This window comes from Lepidochelys kempii, chromosome 18, assembly GCF_965140265.1.
Source record: "Lepidochelys kempii isolate rLepKem1 chromosome 18, rLepKem1.hap2, whole genome shotgun sequence".
NCBI classification, from domain to species: Eukaryota; Metazoa; Chordata; order Testudines; family Cheloniidae; genus Lepidochelys; species Lepidochelys kempii.
The window spans coordinates 16,768,255-16,793,804 of record NC_133273.1 but is presented as its reverse complement, the minus strand read 5'-3'; the positions used below and the strand labels follow the sequence as shown (position 1 = coordinate 16,793,804).

Sequence of the window (25,550 nt, the reverse complement as noted above, 5' to 3'; positions counted from 1 at the left end):
GGAGGACCTGTGCCTCGTTCCCTGCCACTGTGTGGTGTCCAGAGAAGAGGGTGGCTCCTTGTAGCTGGGGGAGAGGCTGAACAAAGTGCAGCAAGATGGGGGGAATGATTCATCCCAGGCGGAAGTGGCGTGTACCACTACAGAAAGTATTATGCCATTGACCATCTCTCCGCAGACCATGCAAGAGAGGGCTGGGAAATCTCACTCGTTTAACTGACAGAAGAACATAAGAAAGGCCAGACTGGGTCAGACCAATGGTCCATCTAGCCCAGTATCCTGTCTCCTGACAGTGGCCAATGCAAGGTGGCCCAGAGGGAATGAACAGAACAGAGAATCACCAAGTGATCCATCCCCTGTCGCCCATGCCCAGCTGGCAAACAGAGGCTAGGGACACCAGACCTCTATACCAGTGGTTCTCAACCCGCAGCCTGTGGGCCACTTGCGGCCCAAACAGCACATAGCTGCGGCCCATGTGACATCCTCAGGGCCATGCAGGTAGTATAGATATTGTGTCGATGTGGCCTGACTAAACACAGAGCGCTGCATCTGCAGCCCACAATGGTAAATAGGTTGAGACCCATGGCTCTATACGATCATGCAAATAGAATTGTGAATAATAGATCCCTAGCACATGAGTGCATGGTGCATAAACAATAACACGTGCGCATATATCTGGAATAAGACATGATTAGGAGTGCACATTACATACATAATTGCACAGGACACACAATGGCATACGTGGGTATAACTGAGTCTGCTCAGCTGCCATTAAAAGAAACACTCTGGAAGAGGACATCACACTCTGTGGTTTCAGTCTCATTCCATAGATTTACAGGATAAGGCTATGATTTAAAAAAACAAAAAACAAAGTGCAATGGTCTTTCTAAATTGACAGCTGTGTGCAGGAGGAGGGGAGTGAACTGGATTGATGGTGGCGGGGGGGTGTTACATTGGTGGTCAGTAGCCAGTGTATTGCACAATCATCTCTCTCTTTCTTCTAAAATAACAAAATAGCTTTTAAAAGTCAGTGACCGTTTCCAAAAAATGCTTAGATACGTCACAGATACATAGAATGTGTTTTTTTTTATGTTCCTCATGGGAAAGCATCATGTATTCAACACACAGTGATCTCAGTCTAAGACCCGCGATGGGACACCTTTTTCTGATCGTCTGGAGGTGGCTCGGTGCACTGGGATGCAGCCGCTGCTTTGCTGTCATTGATCAATGGTGTTTCCTGGGCTGTGGGGTGGATCGGGGGTTGGTAGAGTGACTTGGAGTGGCCTTCCCAGCAAGGCAGGCCACCTGAGACCTTGGAGTGGAGGTGCAGAAAGACCATCTGGGAGCTGGTGAAGGCCAGGTCTTCTTTAGGGGATGTGGGAGATTTAATCCCAAAGGTCTGCTGTAACCACATGCCATAGGCGGTCTCTTTTGAAGCAGCAGCTGTGGGAACAATAGTGCTGGCCGTGTCCTTCTCTGAGCCATCGTCTGTGCTGAGCTTTGCCAGGCTACCTTCCTCTGAGACTACCACAGGCTTGATAATGTACTGGCTGCAAGCACCGCTCACCTGGCCTCTTTGGACTGTGGGTTTGAAAGGATGGCAGGCGTAGGCGCTGCGTATATCAGTGTTCTGCACCTGGGGCATATTTAAGACAGTTTTCTGGGAAACCTTCTGAGGAGTGGAGATGGTGTTTTCTCCAGGACCACTTGGTTTCTTTGGAGGCTTCTCTGATGCTTTGGGAGGATGCCGAGCGAGGTGGCTGGTGCTTTCCGTCAGTGACCTTTGGTTCCTAGAGATACCCAGGGCGTTCCTGGTCTTTGAGGGTCTCAGTCCAGCTTCAGACGTACCCCCGTTATGGAGCAGCACAAAATGACACTGTGTCTGCAAAGGCAAAATCCTCTGGCCTTTCAAGCTCTTGTTGAAAATCTCAAGAGCCAAATCTGTGACAGAAAACATAGTCATGACATGGCTAAACACCTCTACACACACACACAGAGAGAAGACATAATCATAACATGGCTAAACACCTCTACACACGCACATGCATCCCAAACTACACTGCACACCACACAAAACACAGCTAAGTCACCCAAAGGACACACAGTCAGGACATGACTAACTACCCCAGCATAACACCCACTACACACAACAGTCATATCTATGAAAGGAAGCACAGTCAGGACACTACTAACCCATCTTGCACAAACACACGCACTTCCCATGTTACACACCAGACTGCAGAAAACATCTATAATGCTGTCTGTATAAAGTTGATTTGTCATGTGCAAATTGCATGTGTGTGTGTGTGCAAATAGCTCACACAGGCAGCAAAGTGTTCGCTCAGCATGCATAAATGTACGCTGAGAACAGAAGGGTGGTGCAGTGGCTAGAATGCTAGCGCGGGCTGTGGGAGACTCAGCTTTAATTCCTGCTCTGTCACAAACCTCTTGTGCAACTCACAAGTTCCTCTGTGCCTCAGTCCCCCATCTGTGAAAGGGGGACAATAGCATTGCCCTACCTTACAGGGCTGCTGTGAGGATAAATACATTAAAGATACTATGCTAATGGGAGCCATATAAATGCCCAAGTCGGATAGACTGTGCATGCATGTTGCTAATTCCTGTGCCTACAAAAGAATGCATGTGAAAGCTGCACTTGCAGGAACGTACGGGTACAATTTGAAGGACTGTTTATAAAAATGTAGCCCACACATTTTACATAAAAGTAAGCGAAAACATCTTCAGAAACATGTTCTGCCCTGAATGAGCAGGTGGCTACAAACAGCAATATTCCTAAGCAGTCTCAGTTAGGGTAGGATTTTCAAAAGCACAAGTCCCACTGAAAGTCAATAGGACTAAGTCCCATAAGTGCTTTTGAGAGTCCCAGCCTTAGTGCACAAAGGGGCCCACACCAGTTTTGCCAGCAGGTCTGTCTATTGATTGCAATGGGCATTAGACCCCATCCAGAGTTTGAGATCCATGAAAACCCTTATGCAAAGAGACCCTGACTTGACTCCTATTCTGTATAATGCCCAAAGCCATGTTGTTGTGCCTTTGCTCCAGGTGGACATGTCTCATGGAGAGCATTGGGGAAGCTTAGGCCTGGATTGCAGGGCTCTTTACTTACCCAGAGTCCCATTGACCACAGTGGGGATGATGTCCTGCAGCACTGCACAGTTGGTGTGTAACGCAGGGTTTGCGTTCATCTCCAGGAGCCAGACCTAAAAAGAGATGAGCATAGACAAGAGCCTGAAAGCTACATTTATTCCCCCACAGTTTGTGCTGATGCTGATTCATGAGCATGAGAATAGGCGGCATGAAATCAAGTCAACACATTCCAAAACATAAGCAAGGGGCTAACCACATCTCCGGTCTGACTGTGATCTGACTAGCGCTGCGCAAAACTTTCATAACGAGCCCTGCAGTCAGGTGACGGTTCACCAAGCTTGTGGTTTAATTAAAAAACAGACACTTGTGAGGTTTGCTGAAATTCATGAATCTGTCATAAGATTTAAGAGGTAGCCATTTGCAGGGCTTATCTACACCAGCTTTACTGAGCTTACTAAGTTAGTGAAACCCTACATATTATTTTGTACTCTTTATATTAACTATCTACATATACATGAGTATCTATACCTAGGTCTTTTTTATATAGTGCTTCCATAACATCTGTCAAATGAGTTTGGAATGAACCTGTGGCAAAGTTGTGTGGGTAGTTAGGGGTGAAGCTTTGACAAGCCTGATTTCAAGTGAGCCTGAGATCAAGTTTAAGCCCAGTGAGGGGTTGGTTTCAAATGGACCCAGGGCCTTGATTCCAGGGCTTGAGTTCTGAGCAAGACTAGGGCCAAGTTTCGGTTTCAGCTGAAAACCATGTGAAACATTGACTTTGCATGTCTGGGTTAAATTCAGCTTAGTTTCCTTTGACTTGTCAGGCTCTTTCAAATCCAAGGGTGCAAGTAAGACACAGCAGTGGTGAAACCAGAGCAAACGCTCACACAAATCTTTACAAAACAAAGCAACTGAGTTGTGCACGGTTCTATTAAAACCCCAACAAATGTAAAGCCCAGTGAGCTAAACCCCTCTATTCAGCCTCTGCTTCCAGCACAGGTTCTCCAACTCATGCTGAGAACTTGCCGGGAGATTCAGAGCATTCAGCCATTTGCGGGGAGGCAGAAAAGGGTGCTTACGCACGTCGTTTTCCTAGGACTGACTAGTGCTCTGTTGTTGAAATGCTGTGGAGAAAGAGCCCATCATTAGAAGCAGCCAGTGTGTCTTCCTCAATAAGTGTTCCTGCCTTCCCCTAGAAATAAATCACTTGAATTAGGCAGGGTTGATGCCGTAATTTTACCTTCACCTCTCCCCCTCTTTTACTGAGAGGAAAAATAAAACTCTGAATTCTCAGTTTGTTCTGGAAAATGAAAAGACACAAAAGGGGCTTTGAAATGTGGATTGTCTCCTTCAGAAGAGTAGAAACGAAAGCAAAGCCAGCTCTCATTGAAATGGAAATGTTTTACTGGTACCACAAGAGGGCACTGAAACTCCATTGATAGCTTCTGGCAAATATTTTTTCCCATCTTTGAAAACTTTGCTCAGCGCCCCGCAAATACAAGATCATAAGATTTTGTACTGACAGATGAACCTTTACAGGGGGGGAGGGATAGCTCAGTGGTTTGAGCACTGGCCTACTAAACCCAGGGTTGTGAGTTCAATCCTAGAGGGGGCCATTTAGGGATGGGGCAAAAATTGGGGATTGGTCCTGCTTTAGCAGGGGGTTGGACTAGATGACCTTCTGAGGTCCCTTCCAACCCCGATAGTCTATCATTCTATGAAATGTCTGGATTAGTTTCTTGTTTCCCTTTCATGCTTTCAAGTGAAACAGACAAACAGAAGGAGCAAAGCTGTCCATGCTACCTATCTTATATGGCCCGCATCAGTATAGCTCAGTAGTTCTCAACCCGTGGCCTGTGGGCTGCTTGTGGCCCAATCAGCACACAGCTGCGGCCCATGTAACATCCTCAGGGCCATACAGGCAGTATATATATTGTGTGGATGTGGCCCACCTAACACAGAGAGAGCTGCCTGTATGACCCACAATGGAAAATAAGTTGAGAACCACTGGTATAGCTTCTGAGTCTCTCATATGTTTTCAATGTATTCATCCTCACAACAACCCTGTGATGTAGGGATGTACTTTTATTCCCGCTTTGCAGATGGACAGAGAGACAAAATGACTTTCCCAAGGTCAGGCAGGAAACCAAACCTCTACAGATCAGTGAATTGAACCCTGGGCTCCTGAGTCCATAACCACTGGACCATCCCTCCTCTCCTGGCTTTTTAACCTATGAAAGGTGGCTGATAAACTGCAAGCTCCTCAAGGCTGGGCCCATGCCTTCATTCGTTCTTTAAATGGCACTAGATACAGTCAGCATTTGACAAATACCTTTTATTATCAGCTACTTAATCTTTTTTCTGTTCTGTTCGGGTTCATATACAGCTCTCATCATTGTAGCCTCTGAGCGCCTGTGGCTAGAATTTGTTCCGTGTTACTTTGCAGATAACAGCTACCAAAGGACCCGAGTCTGTGTTCCTTCTGCACCCACAACTCCTACTGCTTCAGGGGTCTGAGCTTTGGGGCTCAGAAGAAATGCAAGTTTGGGTGAGAGTTTGATTCTTTTCCCCAAGAATTTTGACCTTGCGAAGTGACGTCCCATAAACTGTGTGGTCCTTTGTGCACTGCTTAATTGTAGCAGCTGGCCAAGTGGAAAGTAAAGATTTTTTTGGGGGTCTCTGAAAATAATAGGGGATAGTGCTGGTGTCCCATCTCCCAGTGGACTCTAATATTCAAGCGCACATGGAATTTATTGCTGGGCATGTAATTACGGCTGCATTTGATGCACCTGTTCGCAACCTATGATATACATGGGTTTATTCTCACGCACACCAAGTGTCACACTCTACTGACTTCAGTGGAAATACTCCTGCTCTTCGCCAGCGCCAATGAGATCCAAACCAGGCCTCCGTTATTTGTCCCATAGCTTTAAGACCTTTGAGATGTATAGAACTGGAGTGAAAGCTGCATTATTCCCTTTTGTTTTGTTCTAATGGTGCCTCAACTTAGCTTGTTCATAAGAAAAGCCAGGTGGGGGTCTGAGTGCTTGGCCAGAATCCATGAGTTTCTGAGTTCTGCCTCTCTCTGAAACTGGTTTTCTTTGTGGTTCTGGACAACTCATTTAGGGCCAGTTTTGCAAAGGGATTTTTAGGTGCCTAAAGATGTAAATAGGTGCCTAGTGGGCTTTTCAAATGCACCTAAGCAACGTAGGCGCCTAATTCCCATTGAAATCGATGTGAGCTAGCGCTAGGTGCTCTTGAGAATCCCATTAGACGCCTAGCTGCATTTTCAGGGGCCTACACACCCTTGGCCTCTCGGGGACAGATTTTCAAAAAAGCTCAGCTTGCATTTAGCCACCTAAATAAGGGTCAGATGTTCAGATGCACTCGGCCCCCAACAGACCCCACCTCCACTGAGATTTTCAAACGGGCCTAGCACCCCCTCTGCTCAGCTTGTTTGAAAATCTGGGTATTTGTTTTGGTGCCTGGATGGGTGGTGGGTGGGAAGGGGGTGTTTGTTAGTTTAACTTTCTGACTTCTGTGTCTGTTTCCTTATGTACAAAATAGGAACACTGCAACTTACCAACCTAGGAAGGGTGTTGTGAAGATGAATTAGTTAATGTTGATACAGTGCCTTGAAGATCTAAAGAACTATTTAATCCTATGAACTGCAGAAGAAGCAAAATCCCAACACCAAACAAAGGTAATGCTTAAAAATAAAATAACCAAATTATCTTTTTACTCTCTGGACATAAACAAGGGAATTTGTGCTTCCATACTGTTTTCCTCCAGTCCTGTTCTCTAGTCTCTGCAGGGCATACCTGTTGGGTGATGCCATTTACTCTCCCTCAGGCAGTTTAGATTTCCCGTGGCACGTAAAACTCCTGCCATGTTGCGTCTTTTAGCCAGTGGCTTTGTCAAGGAAAGGCAGCGCTTACAAAAGCTACAAGGGGTAGTGGTTATTCTGCTGCTCTTGGCGCCCCCCTGAGCTTGCTCTGTGTTGTCTCTTGTGTTGCCTTTGAAACGAGTTGTGGAGTAAATATGGTTCCATCAACGCATACACCGTGCGGGGTGGGGGAATGCATGTGCTTATACACACTAACACTCACAGAGTGATCTGTGTGGGTTACCTTGGAGCGTGCGTTCTTGCCAGGAAAGTAACATTTAAAAGATTTAGCCTCCATAACTAATTAAGAAGATACCGGCTACAGCTGCAACCTCAGACACAAACTCCTTCATCCCTTTGCGGTCCTGGGGGGGCAGAGATTTGTGCTTATTTTGCATGTGAATCCCCAGTTCAGAAGCAGCTTTGCAGGGCTGGTTCTGAGTCTGGTCCCAAGCCCAGAGCTCTGTGGGGCAGGGACTATCTTTTTGGTCCATGTTTGTACAGCACCTCACCGTGATGGGGTCCTGATGCACAATCACCGCACTGCAGCTGATTAATAATAATACTAAAGAGGCCTGGTCTCATGTTACACTGTGGATGAGGCTGAAATCCTGAGCGCACTGGAGTATTGAGAGGGGCCTTCAGTCTCTGCTGAACTCCCCACAAGGGAACCAATTAGTGCTGCCAAAGGTCACAAAGTTAGCTGGCAGATTCCCCCCACCCCTGAAGACGGAAGCTGTAAAGCAGGTTTTATCCTGAGCTCCTGAAATTGGCCTGGAACCATCTATCTCTCTGGAGCACCACTCCAAGGACCCAATGATCCCAGGAGCGAGTGGGCAGCAGTACCATTGAAATGAATGGAACTGCACCTGCTCACCGCAGGGGTGATTTTGGCCCTTTATCCCCAACGTGTTTGGCTTTCACAAATTGGCAGGCGAAGCTGGAGTCTGCTCTCCCGTGGCTGGCTGGCTGAATCCCTTTATTGCTACTAAAAGAGCCACACGCCTCAGCGGCCCTTGAGGAGAGCAGCCCTTCTGCCTGGCTGATGCAATCCTTCCTGTCAACTGCTTCCCTGACTGGAGACCATTTAAATGAACTCCCCCTAAGCCCTGGGTCTTGGCAAAACTACTCGAGGAGGCAGAACAGCTGTGCTCAACAAGCACTGTGCCCCCATGCCCTCCTCCTTGCGGCTGAGACAAGAGTGGTCGGTGCTGCAGAGGGGTTGTGGGTCCTTTCCACGGGCCCTGTTTGCATGCACGCTGCAACCAATGTGCTGCAGACCATGCTCTGGGACAGAAATGCCTTTCAAAGACTGCGCCAGCCAAATGCAGGACCCTGGAGCCCTACTGGGGACTGATTCAGGGGTGTCTAGGCATTTGGAACAAGGAGGAAGGAAGGACATAGATGGGAGAAAGCTAATATTAGCCCTTTCTACCAGCACTTTCCCTCCCGTCAATTCACTCCTTTAACTGTGTGTATGTGAGTTTGGCGCTGGATGCTCGGCTCTGGGGGAGACCACCTGGATCTATAGCACACCTCAGCACAAGCATCGTTGATGCAAGCTTCCCCCTGTCCCACCTACATTCCTCATTCCGGAGGGAGTTCCTGGTGTGAGGGAACAGCTCCATCCGTGCGACCCGGTTAGCCCTTGGCTTCCCAGCTTAGACTGACAACCAAGGGGACACGCTGCACTGTCCTAAAGACACACATACACACACCCCGGTTTGTATCATCTAGGCCATTGGAAATCCATCAGGTGGCAACACCTTTCAATCCCTTTCATCCTGGACTGGAGCTGAAGACGTAACAGAACTCCAAGGTGATGCCTGCCACTATCAAGCCCTTCAGCCCTCCAGCCTGTCCCTCCACCCCCTTTTACAGCCACTCCAATGCCTGTGGGCCCTTGGAACATGAGAAACTTGAACATCACAGCCTTGCCCCTTTAGAAGGGGAGCCCTGCTCTGGGGCAGAACACCGCACATTCAGGCACCTCATTTACTCTGATGTGAATCAGATGCCACTGAAGTCTCTGGTGTATGGCGAAGAGGAGAACCAGGCCCATTGTGTCTTATGGGTGCAGATCCCTACACAACAGGAAGCCCAGCCAGGAACTACCCAATCACCCCAGCAACCATGGTATTCGTACAAACTTCAACAGACCATTAACACTGGGTTAAAGGCACTGGTCCTGAGTCTCCTCTCTCTTCTACCAGTTCTACCCTGAGGTATCTCCACTGACTTCAGTGAAGTTTTTTCTAATTGACAGTGGTGTACATGAACAGAGAATCAGGTTCATTGTCTCCCTACAGGACAAGAGAACAAGGAATAGCCTGCAATACACAAATACAGACATATAGTCCTGCTTTACTCCCTTTCCCCATTTTAACAGACTTCCAAACCTGCTCAGCACTGCTGGGTCTCCAGTTTCTCAGCACTGAAATCCCCACCACGGTTATAGATCAAACCATTCTAAAGTAACCGATCTGTTTATCCGTCCATATACAAAATACATAGAGACGTAATAGTCTCCAGGGGCCATGTTTTCACTGAAGTGGAGCTAACGCTTTTAATTAACCACAGAGGGATTGCCAGACTAGAGTGACATTGGATCTCCCTTTCTATATCAGGTTTACACAGCCAGGGCTTTGCATGCCAACATTGCAAAAAGACAGTTGTCACTGAAATTTGAGACGTGCCAGTTTCTGTGTCTTTGCCATTAACTCTCTCTTGCCATAGATTTCCTGCACAAAGGACACTATTGTGTGGGCACCATGCCCTGTGCTGCATACATGACTGCCATTCTGTAGTAGGGTTTGCTGGAATATGTTTGAGTTAGCTTCTACATTAGCAACAGGTCTACAAAAGCAAAGTAAACCAGATAGCTTTCTGTTGTGTCCAGGCCAGGTGGTTCTATAGGGCTTTGAGGCAACGTGATGGTTGTAGCCAGTCCTTCCCCTCTCTTCTAGCTTTCTTTCTCTGTCTGTACTTCCCAATTTACCGTTTTATTCTGTGATTCTATCAGTTCTCACAAGCTAAGTTGGATTGGGATGGATCAGTACATGGATGAAAAACCTACAAGGAACATCTAGAAAGTTCTGCTGGTAATTTGATGATCAGTAACGAGCCAGTGCCCCAGCATAGCCTTGAAAGGGTCTCTGTGTTGTTGGAGTTTCAATGCTAGATACTCAGCTGGTGTAAATCAGGATAGTTCCTTTGAAGTCAAGGCAGATGCATTGACTTATACAAGCTGAGTATCCGGCCCGCCATCTTTCAGAGGCGATGTAAAATTGAGACCGGGGGCTTCTGGTCACTAAAGATCCCTTGATATTTTTCGCTATTAAATCCACATTCCTGCCCAAATTCCAATCACAGTTTTAACTGGATAAAGTATTCACTTCCCACCCTAAACTCTTATGGAAGGGCTGCTCTGCGCTGTTAAACATTTGGCTTCTTCCTTCTCAGAAGCGGCTGCATGCATGAAGGGAACAAGATTTTGCTAAATACCTTAAAGTCTTCGTCAATCAAGAAATCACAGCCAATGAGATCAAAGTAGCCCAGTTTACATTCCAGCTTGGATTTGACAGCCAGGAAGCATTGCAACATGATCTGCTGCATTCTCTTCTGAAAGACACACGATAACGGCCTCTTAGGGTCAGTCCAAACACACAGGAGCACAGCATCTTAGTTGCGATGCAACCAACCGGCCCAGCAAACTTTACCCTTCCCTGTCACTATAGAGATGGTTTCCCAGGTTTGTAAAATGAGAGGATTTGAGAGCCAAATCACATGTGAAATGGGGCACAAAATCCACAACTCAGGGCAGGATTTTCCCATGTAAGTGTTTTTTCCAGAGACACCCACTATCTCCAGTGTGGATTTTCTCATATTAGGCAGACACTGGAGCCATTCCAGCTGAGATCATAAGACCCCTGGACCCTGTTGGCTTGTGAACAACACTTCCTCACAAGCCTTCCCATCTTCAAGCAGACAGCCACCCACTGTACACCTTCTCTGGTAGGAAGCTTGAGGAAAAATACTGCTTACCAGATAAAAGGGGTCCTTGCATAATATTCAACCTTCACCCATCTCTCTGACTTCCTCCTTGAGGGCTTCTTTTGAACCTAGCTACTCCATGGTGCTATCACACTGACTGCACCATGGAACTGAGCCTGGCTTCTCACTCAGAACAAGTGTTTACAAACTTCCGAGAAATACTTCTTCATTTACTCTTCTAAAAGGGACAACCAGACTTGGGGACAAAAGTGGCAATTGACGATTCACAGACTCCCTGAGTTTTGTGCTCTGAGGTGCGGGTTCAGGAAGCCAAAAACATAGGGCAAAATGGAGCAGACACTGCCAGGTTTTGCTTGGTTTTGAGCTGAAATGATTGTGTTTTATGGTTTCTGTCCAATAACCTGAACCCAGGCTGGTGGAAAGATTTCAGAACCGTAGTGAAACTTTTGGCAAACTTAGTCCGAGTTGCTTCCTAGCTGGTTCCCTAAGGTTTGAGTGAAAAACCTAATGCTATCTTAAGGTTTTTAGCATTTAATTTCCTTTGGGTGTCGTTTTAAACAACAGCAGAACCACAACAAAGCTTAACAGCCCTTGTCCTTTCTGAGCTCTGCTCCCTTCATTTCCATCCACAGCGTATGTTTCAAGCTGCGTGGAACCTTACTGCATCATCAGGGTCAGGCTGATGAACTGGATGGCCCCAGAGACTCCGTCCCTAACTTTCTTCCCCTCTTGGCCTGTGCAAGATGGGAGTGCGGGGTGGAAATCAAGCCTTTTAGGTCTGCTCCACTCTTCATGACAGGAGGGGTTATCCAGCCACAATCTGAGCATCCCACTGCAAGAACAGAGTGTATGTGATTGGGATCAGGCCATAAATGAATGGGCTTATACAAAGGCCTTCAAAAGTGCAGTCACACTTCGGCTTGAGTCCTGTCAATCTACACATCTCTTTGACGCCCCTTGACTTTTCACTGTAGAACCGTGGCATTGGATTGAAAGCATGGATAACACGAGAGCACTGCTCCAGGTAATTGCTGCCCATCGCCCTCTTTCATGACAAGTCACCTCAAAGTGTGATGTAAAAATAAAACCTACATTGACATGAACAAGATGAAAGACTCCAGTAGATTCTGATGCACATTTTTAGGGTGGTTTTTAACAGTAAAATGCTGCCGCATTCAGCATCTGCTGGTAAACGGTTACTATGGTGTTGCCAATACCTTCCCCTACTTGATGCCCCTCTGTTTCCCCTCAGGCATCTGAGAAGCAAGCAGATTTGCCCTCCCTCCTGTTCCAGGAATCCTAATTAACACCGCGCACGCACATAGGCTCCCCATACACTCACAGTGAACACGGTGAAGACCCAGTCCTTGGGGAGGCCCTTGGCTTGCCTGAATTTATCATTAACGTAGCTGTTAAAGCGCTCCATCCGCCACACCGTCTCCTCCTTCAGCTGACTGTACAGGGGGTTTTTCTTCTGCATGTACTGGGGGGGAAGGGCGGATGGAGAAAGCGAAGGGATGGTTAGTTAAAAGGCTTAGATTTCCCCCTCCCTGCAATGAGGAATGGGGAGGGGAAGAGAGGAATGGTCATAAGGAAACCAGACTCAAACCATAGGTTCTGAGTTGCCACCTGGCCCAAGAGATGGGAAAACAAGTGGATCCAAGTGAGAACTGCAGAAGGAACGCTCTGGGCTAGGAGTTGTGGCCAGTCTGTTCTTCCCAAGCACCCTTGCTCAGAGGGTTTAGCTCTGATGGCTTTAGGGCTCTGGCTCCCATGTCAGAATTCCCAGCTGGAAGTTCCAGACTTGTTTACCTCATGTTTTGCTTTGGGACCCTGCTCGGGAAGGTGCTGGGTACCCACAATTCCCATTGGCCTCTTGGAGGCCAGGGTGCAGGTCAGCCCCTTGAATTGCTAAGATGAGTGAGCTCACTGACACCATGGGAAATATGAGGGTGGGTGAGATCAGACCTAGAGTCCTAACGCTTGATCCTGCAGAATGTTACTAAGTCCTCCTGTGAGGTGCTGAGTACCCTCAATGTCCATTGAAGTCAGTGGGTGTTAAGGGTGCTCAGTGCCTCGAAGGATCAATCCCTGAATGCACAAGTTTCAGGCAGCCCGGATGCAATCAGAACTAGGGGTGCAGTGTGGACACAAAGATAGTCTGAGCCCACCCAGAGTCTTAGCTAGCAGTCGCAGTGCACAGAGGACCTGCTAGAAAGCGCCTCATAGCCAAGCATGAAAGTCCATTTGCTTCCCAGCCTGGAGGTGAAGTGACACACAGCGAGTCAGTGACGGAGCTGGGAACAGAGTCCAGAGGCCTGATTCTCAGTTGCATTAAAGCCCCGTGATGCTGCTTGAAGTGGGCATAAACATCCCCCTGAGAACGCTCGCTACACAAGCCTCTCCCCAGTCCCCCCCAGTGCTCCACCCCAGCCCTGCTTGCAGCCCCGGGACTAAGGGTTGGATTGGAGGCCCGCTGGGACCATGGCACTGTACTGCAGCTATTCTCGGCTTCCCAGGGCCTCATGCAGACCCATGAGAAACAGCCTCATCGGGGGGCAGGCCCCTGTATGGCCCCAGAACATAGAGAATGCCCCAAAGGTGGCTTAAAACTACATTAACCCCCCTCCCCATTCCCTGCCCAAGGCCTGGAATGGACTCACTGAGAATCAGACCCTGGGACTGGGAGTCCAGACTCCCAGTGCCCTGCTCTATATTATCCTTTTCCTTCCCGTTCCACTGGCTGCTGCCTAGATGATATCACTTTAGGGGCAGGCAGCCTGTGATGCATGCTTACAGCAGCCCCCATTACCCAGCAACTGTGTTAAAGCAGCGTCAGGCATTTTTAGGAAGGCATTTCTCTTTGTGAACACACAGCCCCCCGGCTCGCCATGCGACAGGCAGGACGAGGCCATGCTCCCAGCCAGTGTAATACTCCCCCACACAACCAGGAATAAACCCACTTCCGGAGAGTGTCTCTCTGCTGGGAAGGGAAGCTGCGAGAGAGAGAGAGCGCCTGGGAAACATGCACATGTGTGTATCTCTAGAGGAAATCAGGGAGAAGAAGTCTCAATTCCGCTGTCTCATTAATCCTTGGGTAAGGTGGAGCCTTATCAAGCCCTGGGTGTTTGCATTCGCCAGTGAGAGATAAATCCCCTCTCCTTATGCAACAGCTGGGCAGGATTGCAAACATATCTGCCATGCAATTGCTGCTAAGCTGCAAAACTTCTGATTAGTGGCGCTGTCTGCGTCTCATCCTGGTTTCAGTTTAAATCACTGTCCCCTGGCCGGGGCAGGAGGCAAATGAGGCCTATCACTTGTTGAGCCTTTGTCTTCCCACTCCCACCTGTCCTCATAAGATAAGTGCATACTGGCTCCTGCCAGCACGTGCCCCTTGAAAACAGAGGGCCTGATCCTGTGAGGTGCTGAGCACCCTCAGCAGCGCCTCACAAGGACCAGCCCTGGATGGAACAAACTTCACCTTGTCAAAGGAAAATAGGGTGACCAGATGTCCCGATTTTATAGGGACAGTCCCAATATTTGGGGCTTTTTCTTATATAGGCTCCTATTACCCCCCCATCCTCTGTCCCGATTTTTCACACTTGCTGTCTGGTCAGCCTAAAGGAGAAAGACAAGTTTGTAAAAAATAATGGGACAAATCCTCAGTTGGTGTAAATCAGTGGCGCTCCAATCATTTCCATGGGGTCCACTGGTTTACACCAGCCGAGGGTCTGGCTCAATAACTACAAATTTGATTTGGGCTGAGAGACCCTTTAAAAGCTGGTTTATAAAACATGGCAAAGCTCTTAAAAAAAAGGGCGGGGGGGGGGGAAGGGTTGTCGATGGGAACAGACACAACAGTAGCTTTCTTTCCAAGGTTTCAGGATCCATTTTCACATTCCCTTGTGCTTGCTTGTGAAACAAAATCAGCCCCTCTCTGTTGATGAGCTGTTGCCTGACTCGTGGGACGGAAAGCCACTGACTGGCTGGCAGGGGTGTATTAATGAGGTGGCGTGGGAGAAAGGGAGCGTTTGTCCTAGGTGCAAGACCTCGGCTCCCCCAGATGTGTCCTTAGCTGGGATTAGAGGAAGGTAAAATCCAAAACTAAGACAGGCACCAGCAGCAAAATTGGGATCTGGGCCAGAATTTCAAACATGAATCAGGGTTTTGGTTTGAGTCCATCTGCAAACAAAAGTGGACCAAATGTGCTAATGTTGGTTCATGTACTTCAATGGACCGAAATCAGATATGAATTTGTCCCATCCATAGACTGTAGGCTCTTTGAGAGAGGGACTGGCTTTTTGTTCTGTGTTTGTACAGTGCCTGGCACAGTGGGGTCCCAGTCCATTACTATGGCTCCTAGGTACTAGGGTAATACAAACAACACATACAATAAGAATTAATAATTAATTAATCGTTGAAACAGGATGCCAAATTAGTCATCGGCTCTGTGTAGATTTACAGATAAATACATTTGGAACAAAGCTTTGACACTATACTTTCTGTGTCAAGCTAGAGATGATTGTGCATTTAAGCCAAAACAGTGCTGGTGTTTAGCAAAGCAAAGTTCCCTGCAGCAAGGGGAGCAAGCTACCTTGTTATCCAACTGCAGGGCGTTTTCGTAGAGGTGCGCTGTGGAAAATGGTTCTGCTTGACATTTGAAACATACAAGAGAAAAATGGCTGCCTTCCTGGCACGGGGGAGGAAGGACAGAATCAAGTGTAGTTTGAAAAAAAGTCCTCCACGTTGCCAGCTGCTCAGGTGAGTTACCTTTCCCCCTCTTCCCGACAGGTTTCTAGGTAATTTATGCTCTGCTAATAAACACCTGTCCCTTGTTTGATGTCGGTTGTGCCAGAGGGTCTCACCTGAGCACTTGAAATCCCCTGTGCACAGCCCTCGAGCTGAGCAAACAACTCTGTTCCAGGAAAACAAGTTGATAACAGCATATATTGCAGAAAGTGGCTATAATACGTGTCCTGAGCTACCCTTCTGCAATAACAATAAAACTCCTGCAAGAAACAAAGCCAAAGAGCCAGGTGGGGAGATCTCCCAGGCTCGCCTGAACACACCATTCCACTGGAGGGAGCACATGCATTACAGGCGAAACGCTTTTCTTCCCTGTGGTTTCTTTCCTAAGTGCCCATTTATTCTCTACCGCAGGGGTCAGCCCTAGCTGATGTGGGCCTCGTGTGACGCAAAACCTCTGGTGGACTTTGGTCCCCTGCTTGGTATATGTTGAGCAGGGGGATCGCATGGGGCCGTGGAACTGGGGGGGGTGGGCAGGTGTGTTTGGAAATATTGGGGGTGGTGGATCAATGTCTCCACCCCACCCACTGGTTTGCACCCTCACAATACATTGTGGGGGTTTGAGCAGCATCCAGCTGTATTTCGGGCCCCACAAGCATGGGAGGGAAGCGGGGGCAGAGGAGAGCAAGACCTGGAGGAGGGACTGGAGCAGCCACCACAGCACGTGAGACTAGGCCAGCCACCGGGGAGCAAGTAGGACTCCCTGGCCCAGCCCAGGTCCCGCCTTCTAGCTGCCATGGGTCCTTGCACAGACACCCTGGGGGGATGGGCAGTAAGTGCCCCAACCGCCAGGGCAGGTGGGAGACAGGAGAGGGCACCAAAACCTGGGCAGAGGTCAGGGTGCCAATCACCAAGAAGGGCGGGGGAACACAGGGTACTGGGCATCAGCTGCTCTCGAAATGCCATAGGAATGGCCGTAGGACCTACCGGGATGCCCCTTCACAGCCTGGATCTGATTCCTCCCCTTCCCCAAGAGTCTCGGTAGCTTGCCTTGTTCCCCCTCCTCTCCCTCTGCCTCCCCATTCACAGGAAGCTTCTGCCCCCCTTAGGGGCTGTTACTAGCGGGAGAGAGGATGGGCTGGGCGTTTGGCAGATAACAGGGCCCAGTGCAAGGGCCTCACTTGGAGGTAGCAAAGCTGGCAAAGATCAAGGTTTAATTCCAAGAGCTAGCAAGAGGCATGCTTTATTAAAGACATGTTTGCATGCTGCATGATTATTATTTATTTGAATTATGGTAGCACCAGCGACCGAGGCCCCAGATCCGTCAAGGGATATATTGTCTCTGTCCCAAAGACCTTACGATCTGCGTACGCAAGACAAACTAAGGGAAAAGAGACCCAGAGAGGGGAACTGTCTCACCTAAGATCACACAGCAGATCAGTGGCAGAGAACAGAATCCAAATCCAGTACACTGTCCATTTGGCCATAATACATTTGGGATCCTGATCCAATCACTCCCATACCAGCCAAAGTGCAAGGGTCACATACTCATGAACCACATCAGTAGCCTCTCAAGGCACCCTGCTTTTGGGAGTCCCATCTCTGTCAGAACTGCCTCCCAGAATGCACCTAAATCAACTTCCCCACTTGCTAATAGTGACATCTCTAGTCCATCATTTTACTGGTCTATGGGCACAAAGGGGACCTCCTGGCACCATCCAATCAGATCACAGAGGGTGGAAAGATGGATATATTTTCAGCTTACCTGATTGGTCAGATGAGCAGTGAGGTCATCAGAAGTGGCATCGTAGTGGGTGCAGGTAAGTCGGACATAGCCTTGGCCGAAAAATACTACGTAAGGCACCGTGCAGGCAATGAGGAGGTAAGAACGGACATCAAACTTCTTCCCCTCTAGGAGCAGAGGCTTTTCGATATACCTGCCAGAGTGAAAGTGCAAGATGTGACATCAAGAAAGGACATGAAGGGCTGTAGCATGGGGAGTTAATGGCTCACTCCTGTGCCCTTGGAAGTCACTAGGAGCATTGCCGTTGATTTCAGTTGACACAGGATCAGCCTCTGATCACTTTACTCCATAAGTACGGATTTAGATCAATGGGAGGGAGAGGCTACCCAAAAAGATTAAGTTTAACAGAAGCTGAAAGCTGATGAACAAAACCAAATGACCCACTAAACGGCTACTTTCTTGTCCTATATTTCCCTTCCCCTCACCTCTGTTGACATTTTGGCCCGATCTAATCATCCGCGCTCAGGCAAAACTCCCAGTGGAGTCAAATGCGAGAGCGGTTTGAGTGAGGAGGGCAGATGCGGGTCCCTCTGTGTGTAAATAACGATGTGTCTTAAAGTATGCAGTATAGTTGTAGCCATGTCAGCCCCAGAATATTAAAGAGACAAGGTGGGTGAGGTAATATCTTTGGTTGGACCAACTAAATTCTGTTGGTGAGAGAGACAAGCTTTCGACCAACAGAAGTCAGTTCTATAAAACATACCACCTCACCCACCTTGTCTCTCTCTGTCCCTTAAAGTGTAGTTCTGCTCTGAAAAGCAACCATGTTAAAGTGGCATCATTTCACTCATCAGATCTATGGCTTGCGTGTGTATTCAGAGTCATATCAGAGCTGCTGACTTTACGGACTAAAGTATATTAGCACTTTAACACCTCTCGACTGTGTTGTGCCACGACAGTGCGAGTGACCTAGATTCTTTTCTAGCTCATGCGTCATCAACAGACTTGTCAAGTAGGCTGACCAGATTTGAGCTAGAAAGAAACCCTCTAGACTTTTAGCTGTGAGGTTGAGTTTGCGAGGTAGGCAGTTAGAAAAACACCTATCTTTTAACTTGTAAATAGAGCAGGTTGGTTAAAAAAGTTAAGGGGGCAACTATAGAAAGTCATTTTCTATAACAGACAACACTTCAACTCTCATCCTATTCATGTCCCCCAGCTCTGATTGCTTTTAGCAGTGACTTTAACATTCGTTGATAGCGACATCACAGTTCAGTCCTACCATGGAAGTGACCATGTTGCTATAAACTCTGGCTCTCAATGAGTTACCCAAACAACTAAGGCACACAGCAGTGCTAACATTATAGTTACCCTGGGACAAATCTTGAGAGATGCTGACCCATTAAAAACTAAGGCCCAGATTCAATAAAGTATTTACATGTCTATCTCCCACTGGAAAGGGTTCAGAGAAGAGCCCCGAGAATGATTAAAGGATTAGAAAACATGCCTTATAGTGATAGATTCAAAAAGCTCGGTCTATTTAGCTTAACAGAGAAGAGGGGTGACTTGATTACAGTCTATAAATATCTACATGGGGAACAAATATTTAATAATGAGCTCTTCTGTCTAACAGAGAAAGGCATGACACGATCCAATGGCTGAAAGTTGAAGCTAGTCAAATTGAGACTGGAAATAAGGCATACATTTTTAACAGTGAGAATAATTGTTGGGACAATTTATCAAGGGTTGTGATGGATTCAGAATCACTGGAAGATTTTAAATCAAGATGGGATGTTTCTTCTATAATATCTGTTCTAGAAATTATTTTGGGACAGTTCTATGGCTTGTGCTATATAGGAGGGCAGACTAGACAACTGTCCCTTCTGGCCACAAAATCTATGAATTATATTCAGGACAGACCACTGAATCAGCTGCTCAATGGAATTAATATAGCCAGAATAAAGGGCTAGGCCTCCCCCTTCCATCCCCCACTTCTGCTGTTCTCAGAAGGAGAATTTCGGGCAGCATGTAGTACTGGAGAGTTTCTTTTCTGCCTGAAAACAAGGGACACATTGCAGAAGGTAAAAAGAAAAGGAGTGAGTATTTGTGGCACCTTAGAGACTAACAAATTTATTTGAGCATGAGCTTTCTTGAGCTACAGCTCACTTCATCAGATGCATTCAGTGGAAACTGTATTTTCCACTGAATGCATTCAATGAAGTGAGCTGTAGCTCACGAAAGCTTATGCTCAAATAAATTGGTTAGTCTCTAAGGTGCCACAAGTCCTCCTTTTCTTTTTGCGGATACACACTAACACAGCTGCTAATCTGCAACCTGTCATATTGCAGAAGGTAGAAAGAGAAAGATTAAATTTCTTGACACATTCAGATAAATTAGCTTGCCCTGCCCCTCCCCATTGGCAGCACAGTTCTCCAGGTCATGCGGAGTTTTCTAGTTGGTTTAAAAATGCTATAGTCTCATTACACACCACAAAACAAACCCATTCATTCATCTTATGGTCTAACCCAACATTTCTTTGTGGACACTGACAGGAGAGGGCACTGTTAGGACGCAAAGTGAAATGGCAGGAAGAGAAGCTGAGCATTTGAACATTAAAGGAATAAAAGCGTATGCCACATTTGTAGAGTGGGAGGGAATTAAAGAGTGACTAATATTTACTGGAGAGTATACAGAGTTTGCATTTGAATACAAAGAACCCATCACAGAGTGATATCATTTAGGAGCAGTATGCCGTCCCTTCTCACCAAAGGGGAGTGGACATTTATGTGGATAACAAGAATACCCAGAGTTCTAACAGTTAAGACTAACAACATTTTTGGACAGGATGATAAACCTCATCCTTAACCCAGTCTCTCGCTATTGGAGATCAGGTTTTGGGGTCAGGAAAGAATTTGCCCTCAGGTCAGGTTGGCAGAGGACTTTTCTCTGCACCATGTGGGGGCACCAATCATGCACTGGTTTGAACTAGAGTAAAATAATGGGTTCTCTGTAACTTGAAGTCTATAAATCAAGATTTGAGGACTTCAGTAACTGAGCCAGAAGTCATAGGTCTGTTACAGGAAAGGGTGGGTGAGCTTCTGGGATCTGAGCTGTCCAGGCGGTCAGACTATATGAGAATGAGACCTAATGTGGGGGGCAGATTACCCCACATGTGCTACTGCAAGGTTCTTACAGCGTCCTCTGAATCATGTGGTATTGGTCACTGTTGGAAACAGAATACCGGACAAATGGACCTTGGGTTTGATCCAGGCTATCAATTCCTCTGCTTCTATGTGCAAGCTACTGCATACCCAGACCTGTCCTACCACAGAACGGCTGGCAGTTCAGACTTGCCCTCTTACAAGACTCTCCTGTCCTTCCCAACTAGACCGGCTAACACCTTCCTTGTGAAGAGAGATTTATCGTAATAGTCTGACAAGGATAAAATGGACTAATTGCTTGAGTTGACTGGGAAGTTTGGAGTTTTGTGTTCTTGACCTTCTGGGATAAAATTGCTAAGTTGTCATATCAGAATGTCTGCGTTGTGACCCACTGGCATGGTGGGGTGATGTAAACAGCACCATGATGGATCATGCTAATGTCACACTATGATAAATTTGTCATGCCCTTAGTATATCGCACTATAATGTTGGCATGCCATGTGGCAAGTCACACCTTGATCACACTTGATCATGATAATATAGTATTGGTCATTGGGTTGCTTGAAGTGTACTGGAAGCCTAGCTTCAAGATTACTGAACCAAACAACCACTTAGAATCCAGGCTGTCCCATGAAAGCCAGGAGGGGTGTCTGTGAATTACAGCTCATTATATAAATAATGACAACACTTTGCATGTCTGTAGTGCATCTCATTCACGAAGTTCAAGGCACTTTAGAAAAATCAATGAATTAATCAACCCAGCTCTCACTTGGGACCTGAGTATTTCCTATTCTTATTTCAAAGATGGGGAACTGAGAGCAGTTTAGTGAGTTGCCTAAGGACAGAGGGCGAGTCAGTAGAAAGTTTATGCAGTGAAGAACTCTTATCTGGATCCGTCTGAGCACATACCCAGTCTGGATTCTTTGTGGCAGGAGTCATATTTTGTTCCGTGTTTGTACTGTGCCTAGCACAATGGAGTCCAGGGCCAAGACTAGGGCTTATAAGAGCTATGGTAATGCAAATAATTAATAATAATAACAATAATTCTCAAGCTCCACCTGCAAAATGGAATGAACCTTGTCTTATGTGACCACTCAAGAGACCAACAAATATTGGTTGGATAAGGATGTGTCTAATAAAGAGGGGACTGAGTTGTGTACTATGGGTGTGGATTTTCACAGGCTCTCAGGGTTGGATTTGTTTCTGCTCCTATTAAAATGACACCCATTGACTTCTGTGGGAACATAGGTGCTAAGCCACTGCTCAGTGCTCTTGAAACACCCCCCCTTTATTTCTGGGGACAGTTTGGAGCACTGCCTTAGAATGGGAGATTACCCAAGTAAGGGCCTCTTGTATGGGTTTCACTGTACTGATCGCTGGAAATCTAACTCACACCTTGCTGAATGGTGGTTGCTGTTTGTATGTGGTTAGTTAGTGGACTGGGATCTCTTTATTTAGGTCCTTATGTCCGTACACAGAGACTAGACCTGTTCTGGGGAAGAGCTTGCTCCTCCACAGCTCCTTATTTGTGTTCCTTCTTGCACCTGTCCACCTCATCAGCTTTCCATCACTTTTCAAATCTCAGCTGAAAACTTTCTCCCTTGCTTCTGCTAGTCTAACTTCACTCTCCTTCTGCCACGGCTGTGTTATTCAACTCTGCAAAGCATTCTGGGATGCAGCTGATAAGAGAGATGCTCTACAAAAGAAAGCTATATGGTGTTATTGCACTGCCCTGGAGTATGACACTTGCAGAGACATCAGAAGGAAACAGCAGTAACATCTGGTAGCCAGAGACTCTCTGGGCTTTGGCTTAAAAAGATGTAGTTAGCTATGAAGTTCTTACAAAGAAAGTATGTGTCTCCTTTGACTATCGGCCATGAGTATCTACAATAGCAGTTCCTGTTTGAGGTCAAGAAGCTCACAGCTTCCAGGCAGACTACAACAGATATATAGGAAGCAAGGCATAGAATGGGTGGAACAGATGCTGCAGCTGTATGGTGTGTGAAATCTTGGCATGGTGTCACAAGCTGGGATAATACCTAATTCAAATGGCTCTCTACAAGGCTTTTTGTCATGTATGAATCCATAGCATTTGGCCTTTGGAAGTCATTCTTACATTGCCAGACAAAGATCATCTCAAATCTCCTGTTTGATGGTGATGATCTATCTCCAAATGTCAGACATGAAAGTGTTGAAACAGGCTCAGCTGAGAAATAGCCCTCTACCCACAAAACACAGTGAATCTGAGGCCACTGAGAAAAGATGGTGTGAGCCATCAAACATCTGTGAAGGGATTCAAGTTATTAAGGTCAATAAGGTCTGACTGAGTGCCCATGGAGGTCAGCTGGCACCTTCCCACTGAATTCTTGGAGCACTGGATCAGACCCATAGAAGTGATCTCAAATATTTCAGTGCTCAGGTAGCTGCTTTCAGAAACACTGACCTTCAGGGGACTGGATGACACAGGGGTGGAGAGTGCCAGACCCAGTTCTTTTTCAGTTTCCAAGCTGAAGTCAGAGGGAGTTTCCCTTATAAAGGTCTGAGTGGGAAATGAGCAAGGGGCTCTGGATTTGGCTAAGAGAAATGAAGTGAAGCAAAGCAATTTACTCGAGTTCACAGAGCATGTCTGTGGCAGATTCAGGAGGGGAACCCAGCTCTTCCAGCTTGCAATTCTGCCTCAACATCACGGGAACACCCTTCTTCCCCTTTGTCACCAGCACTAGCTGGATTGCAAATGGTTGCAATGGAGTGCCCACCTGCTGCATTCTCTACCTTTGCACTATTCTTGCCTGGGGAGCTTTGTACGGCACCTTCTTGTACAGAGGATCTTCTTTGATGCTCTGGAGCTTGGCCTGAAGCGCGTGGACACCTGCTTGATTTTTAAGCAGGAAAATTCCTCGTCCTTGGTTGGAGCAGGTGGGTTTGCAGATCCAAATCTGTGTGTCTGCAGACAAGATTACAGCATAGTTATGGGTACTGTACATTCCCTAAAGCAGTGGTTCCCAGACTTGTTCCACCGCTTGTGCAGGGAAAGCCCCTTGCGGGCCAGGCTGGTTTGTTTACCTGCCGCGTCCACAGGTTCGGCCGATCGCAGCTCCCAGTGGCCGCGGTTCGCTGCTCCAGGCCAATGGGAGCTGCTGGAAGCGGCGTGGACCGAGGGACGTACTGGCGGCTCCCAGTGGCTGCGGTTCGCTGCTCCAGGCCAATGGGAGCTGCTGGAAGCGGTGCGGGCCGAGGGACGTACTGGAGGCTCCCAGTGGCCGCGGTTCGCTGCTCCAGGCCAATGGGAGCTGCTGAAAGCGGTGCGGGCCGAGAGACGTACTGGCGGCTCCCAATGGCCGTGGTTCGCTGCTCCAGGCCAATGGGAGCTGCTGAAAGCGGTGCGGGCCGAGAGACGTACTGGCGGCTCCCAATGGCCGTGGTTCGCTGCTCCAGGCCAATGGGAGCTGCTGGAAGCGGTGCGGGCCGAGGGACGTACTGGCGGCTCCCAATGGCCGTGGTTCGCTGCTCCAGGCCAATGGGAGCTGCTGGAAGCGGCGTGGACCGAGGGACGTACTGGCGGCTCCCAGTGGCCGCGGTTCGCTGCTCCAGGCCAATGGGAGTTGCTGAAAGCGGTGCGGGCCGAGGGACGTACTGGCGGCTCCCAATGGCCGTGGTTCGCTGCTCCAGGCCAATGGGAGCTGCTGGAAGCGGCGTGGACCGAGGGACGTACTGGCGGCTCCCAGTGGCTGCGGTTCGCTGCTCCAGGCCAATGGGAGCTGCTGGAAGCGGTGCGGGCCGAGGGACGTACTGGAGGCTCCCAGTGGCCGCGGTTCGCTGCTCCAGGCCAATGGGAGCTGCTGAAAGCGGTGCGGGCCGAGAGACGTACTGGCGGCTCCCAATGGCCGTGGTTCGCTGCTCCAGGCCAATGGGAGCTGCTGGAAGCGGCGTGGACCGAGGGACGTACTGGCGGCTCCCAGTGGCCGCGGTTCGCTGCTCCAGGCCAATGGGAGTTGCTGAAAGCGGTGCGGGCCGAGGGACGTACTGGCGGCTCCCAATGGCCGTGGTTCGCTGCTCCAGGCCAATGGGAGCTGCTGGAAGTGGCACGGACTGAGGGATGTACTGGCCGCCGCTTCCAGCAGCTCCCATTGGCCTGGAGCAGCGAACCGCGGCCACTGTGAGCCGCGATGGGCCGAACCTGCAGACGCGGCAGGTAAACAAACCGGCCCGGCCCACCAGGGGCTTTCCCTGCACAAGCGGCGGAACAAGTCAGGGGACCACTGGTCTAAAGCATGTTATCCCAAGACACCAACGTGCTCAATTAATGGGTGCTGAAACATGCTCATTTGAATATATATTTAAATATCGTATCTCACAAATAAAGAAGGGCCTGGGGTTAACACAAGATCTGAACACTCCCAAGCACTGGTGTCATTTAAGATCTGGAGCTGGGTTTTATCGGTTGGTCTCAGCTCTACTATGATAACTAGTCAATATATGGATCCTGGTTTACTGTAACAGCTCAGTGCCAGGATATATCAGCTCCTTTGAGGTTACATGGGGGCAGCCTGATGGCAGGTAATCGCTTACTCTGCAGGGGTCTGAGTTCAAGTCCCAAATTCAGTAGTGTCTGCTGCGCGTGCAGCAGCTGAGAATGTCGAGGAAACGGCACTGCCAACAGCTGGGAAGGCTTTGTTCAGCGGTATCAGTTTCCTCCATACATCATTCGCTTTGGAGACTGGACTCTGTTTCCGCCTCCTGAATGATGGGGCCTTCAAGTGCATTTGCAGCTGGCCTCCAGGATGCTTTTGCGGGTGTGTTGGAGAAGTGAGCGGGCAAACAAAAGTGCTGGTGATGATGTCTAGTGATGATGGCCAAGGGAACCGCTGAAGGGAGAAAGTTGGCGGGAGCCTCTTTC

General features: G+C 48.1%; 1 protein-coding gene across 5 annotated transcripts in view; it reads right to left on the bottom strand.

Moving 5' to 3' along the window:
* Positions 1-686: 686 nt before the first annotated feature.
* The window catches only part of TTLL10 (tubulin tyrosine ligase like 10), a 159,713-nt gene continuing 134,849 nt past the window's right edge, over positions 687-25,550 (bottom strand). For 4 of the 5 annotated variants that reach the window (XM_073316740.1, XM_073316743.1, XM_073316739.1 and 1 more), the window contains 6 exons: positions 23,426-23,597; positions 17,517-17,688; positions 12,348-12,488; positions 10,496-10,612; positions 3,125-3,218; positions 687-1,938 (listed from right to left, as the gene is read on the bottom strand). In XM_073316740.1, the coding sequence (XP_073172841.1) occupies positions 1,136-1,938; positions 3,125-3,218; positions 10,496-10,612; positions 12,348-12,488; positions 17,517-17,688; positions 23,426-23,597 (1,499 nt within the window). In that variant the 3' untranslated portion in view covers positions 687-1,135. The remainder of the gene's footprint in view (positions 1,939-3,124; positions 3,219-10,495; positions 10,613-12,347; positions 12,489-17,516; positions 17,689-23,425; positions 23,598-25,550) is intronic. The other variant, XM_073316741.1, reaches the window with a different exon arrangement.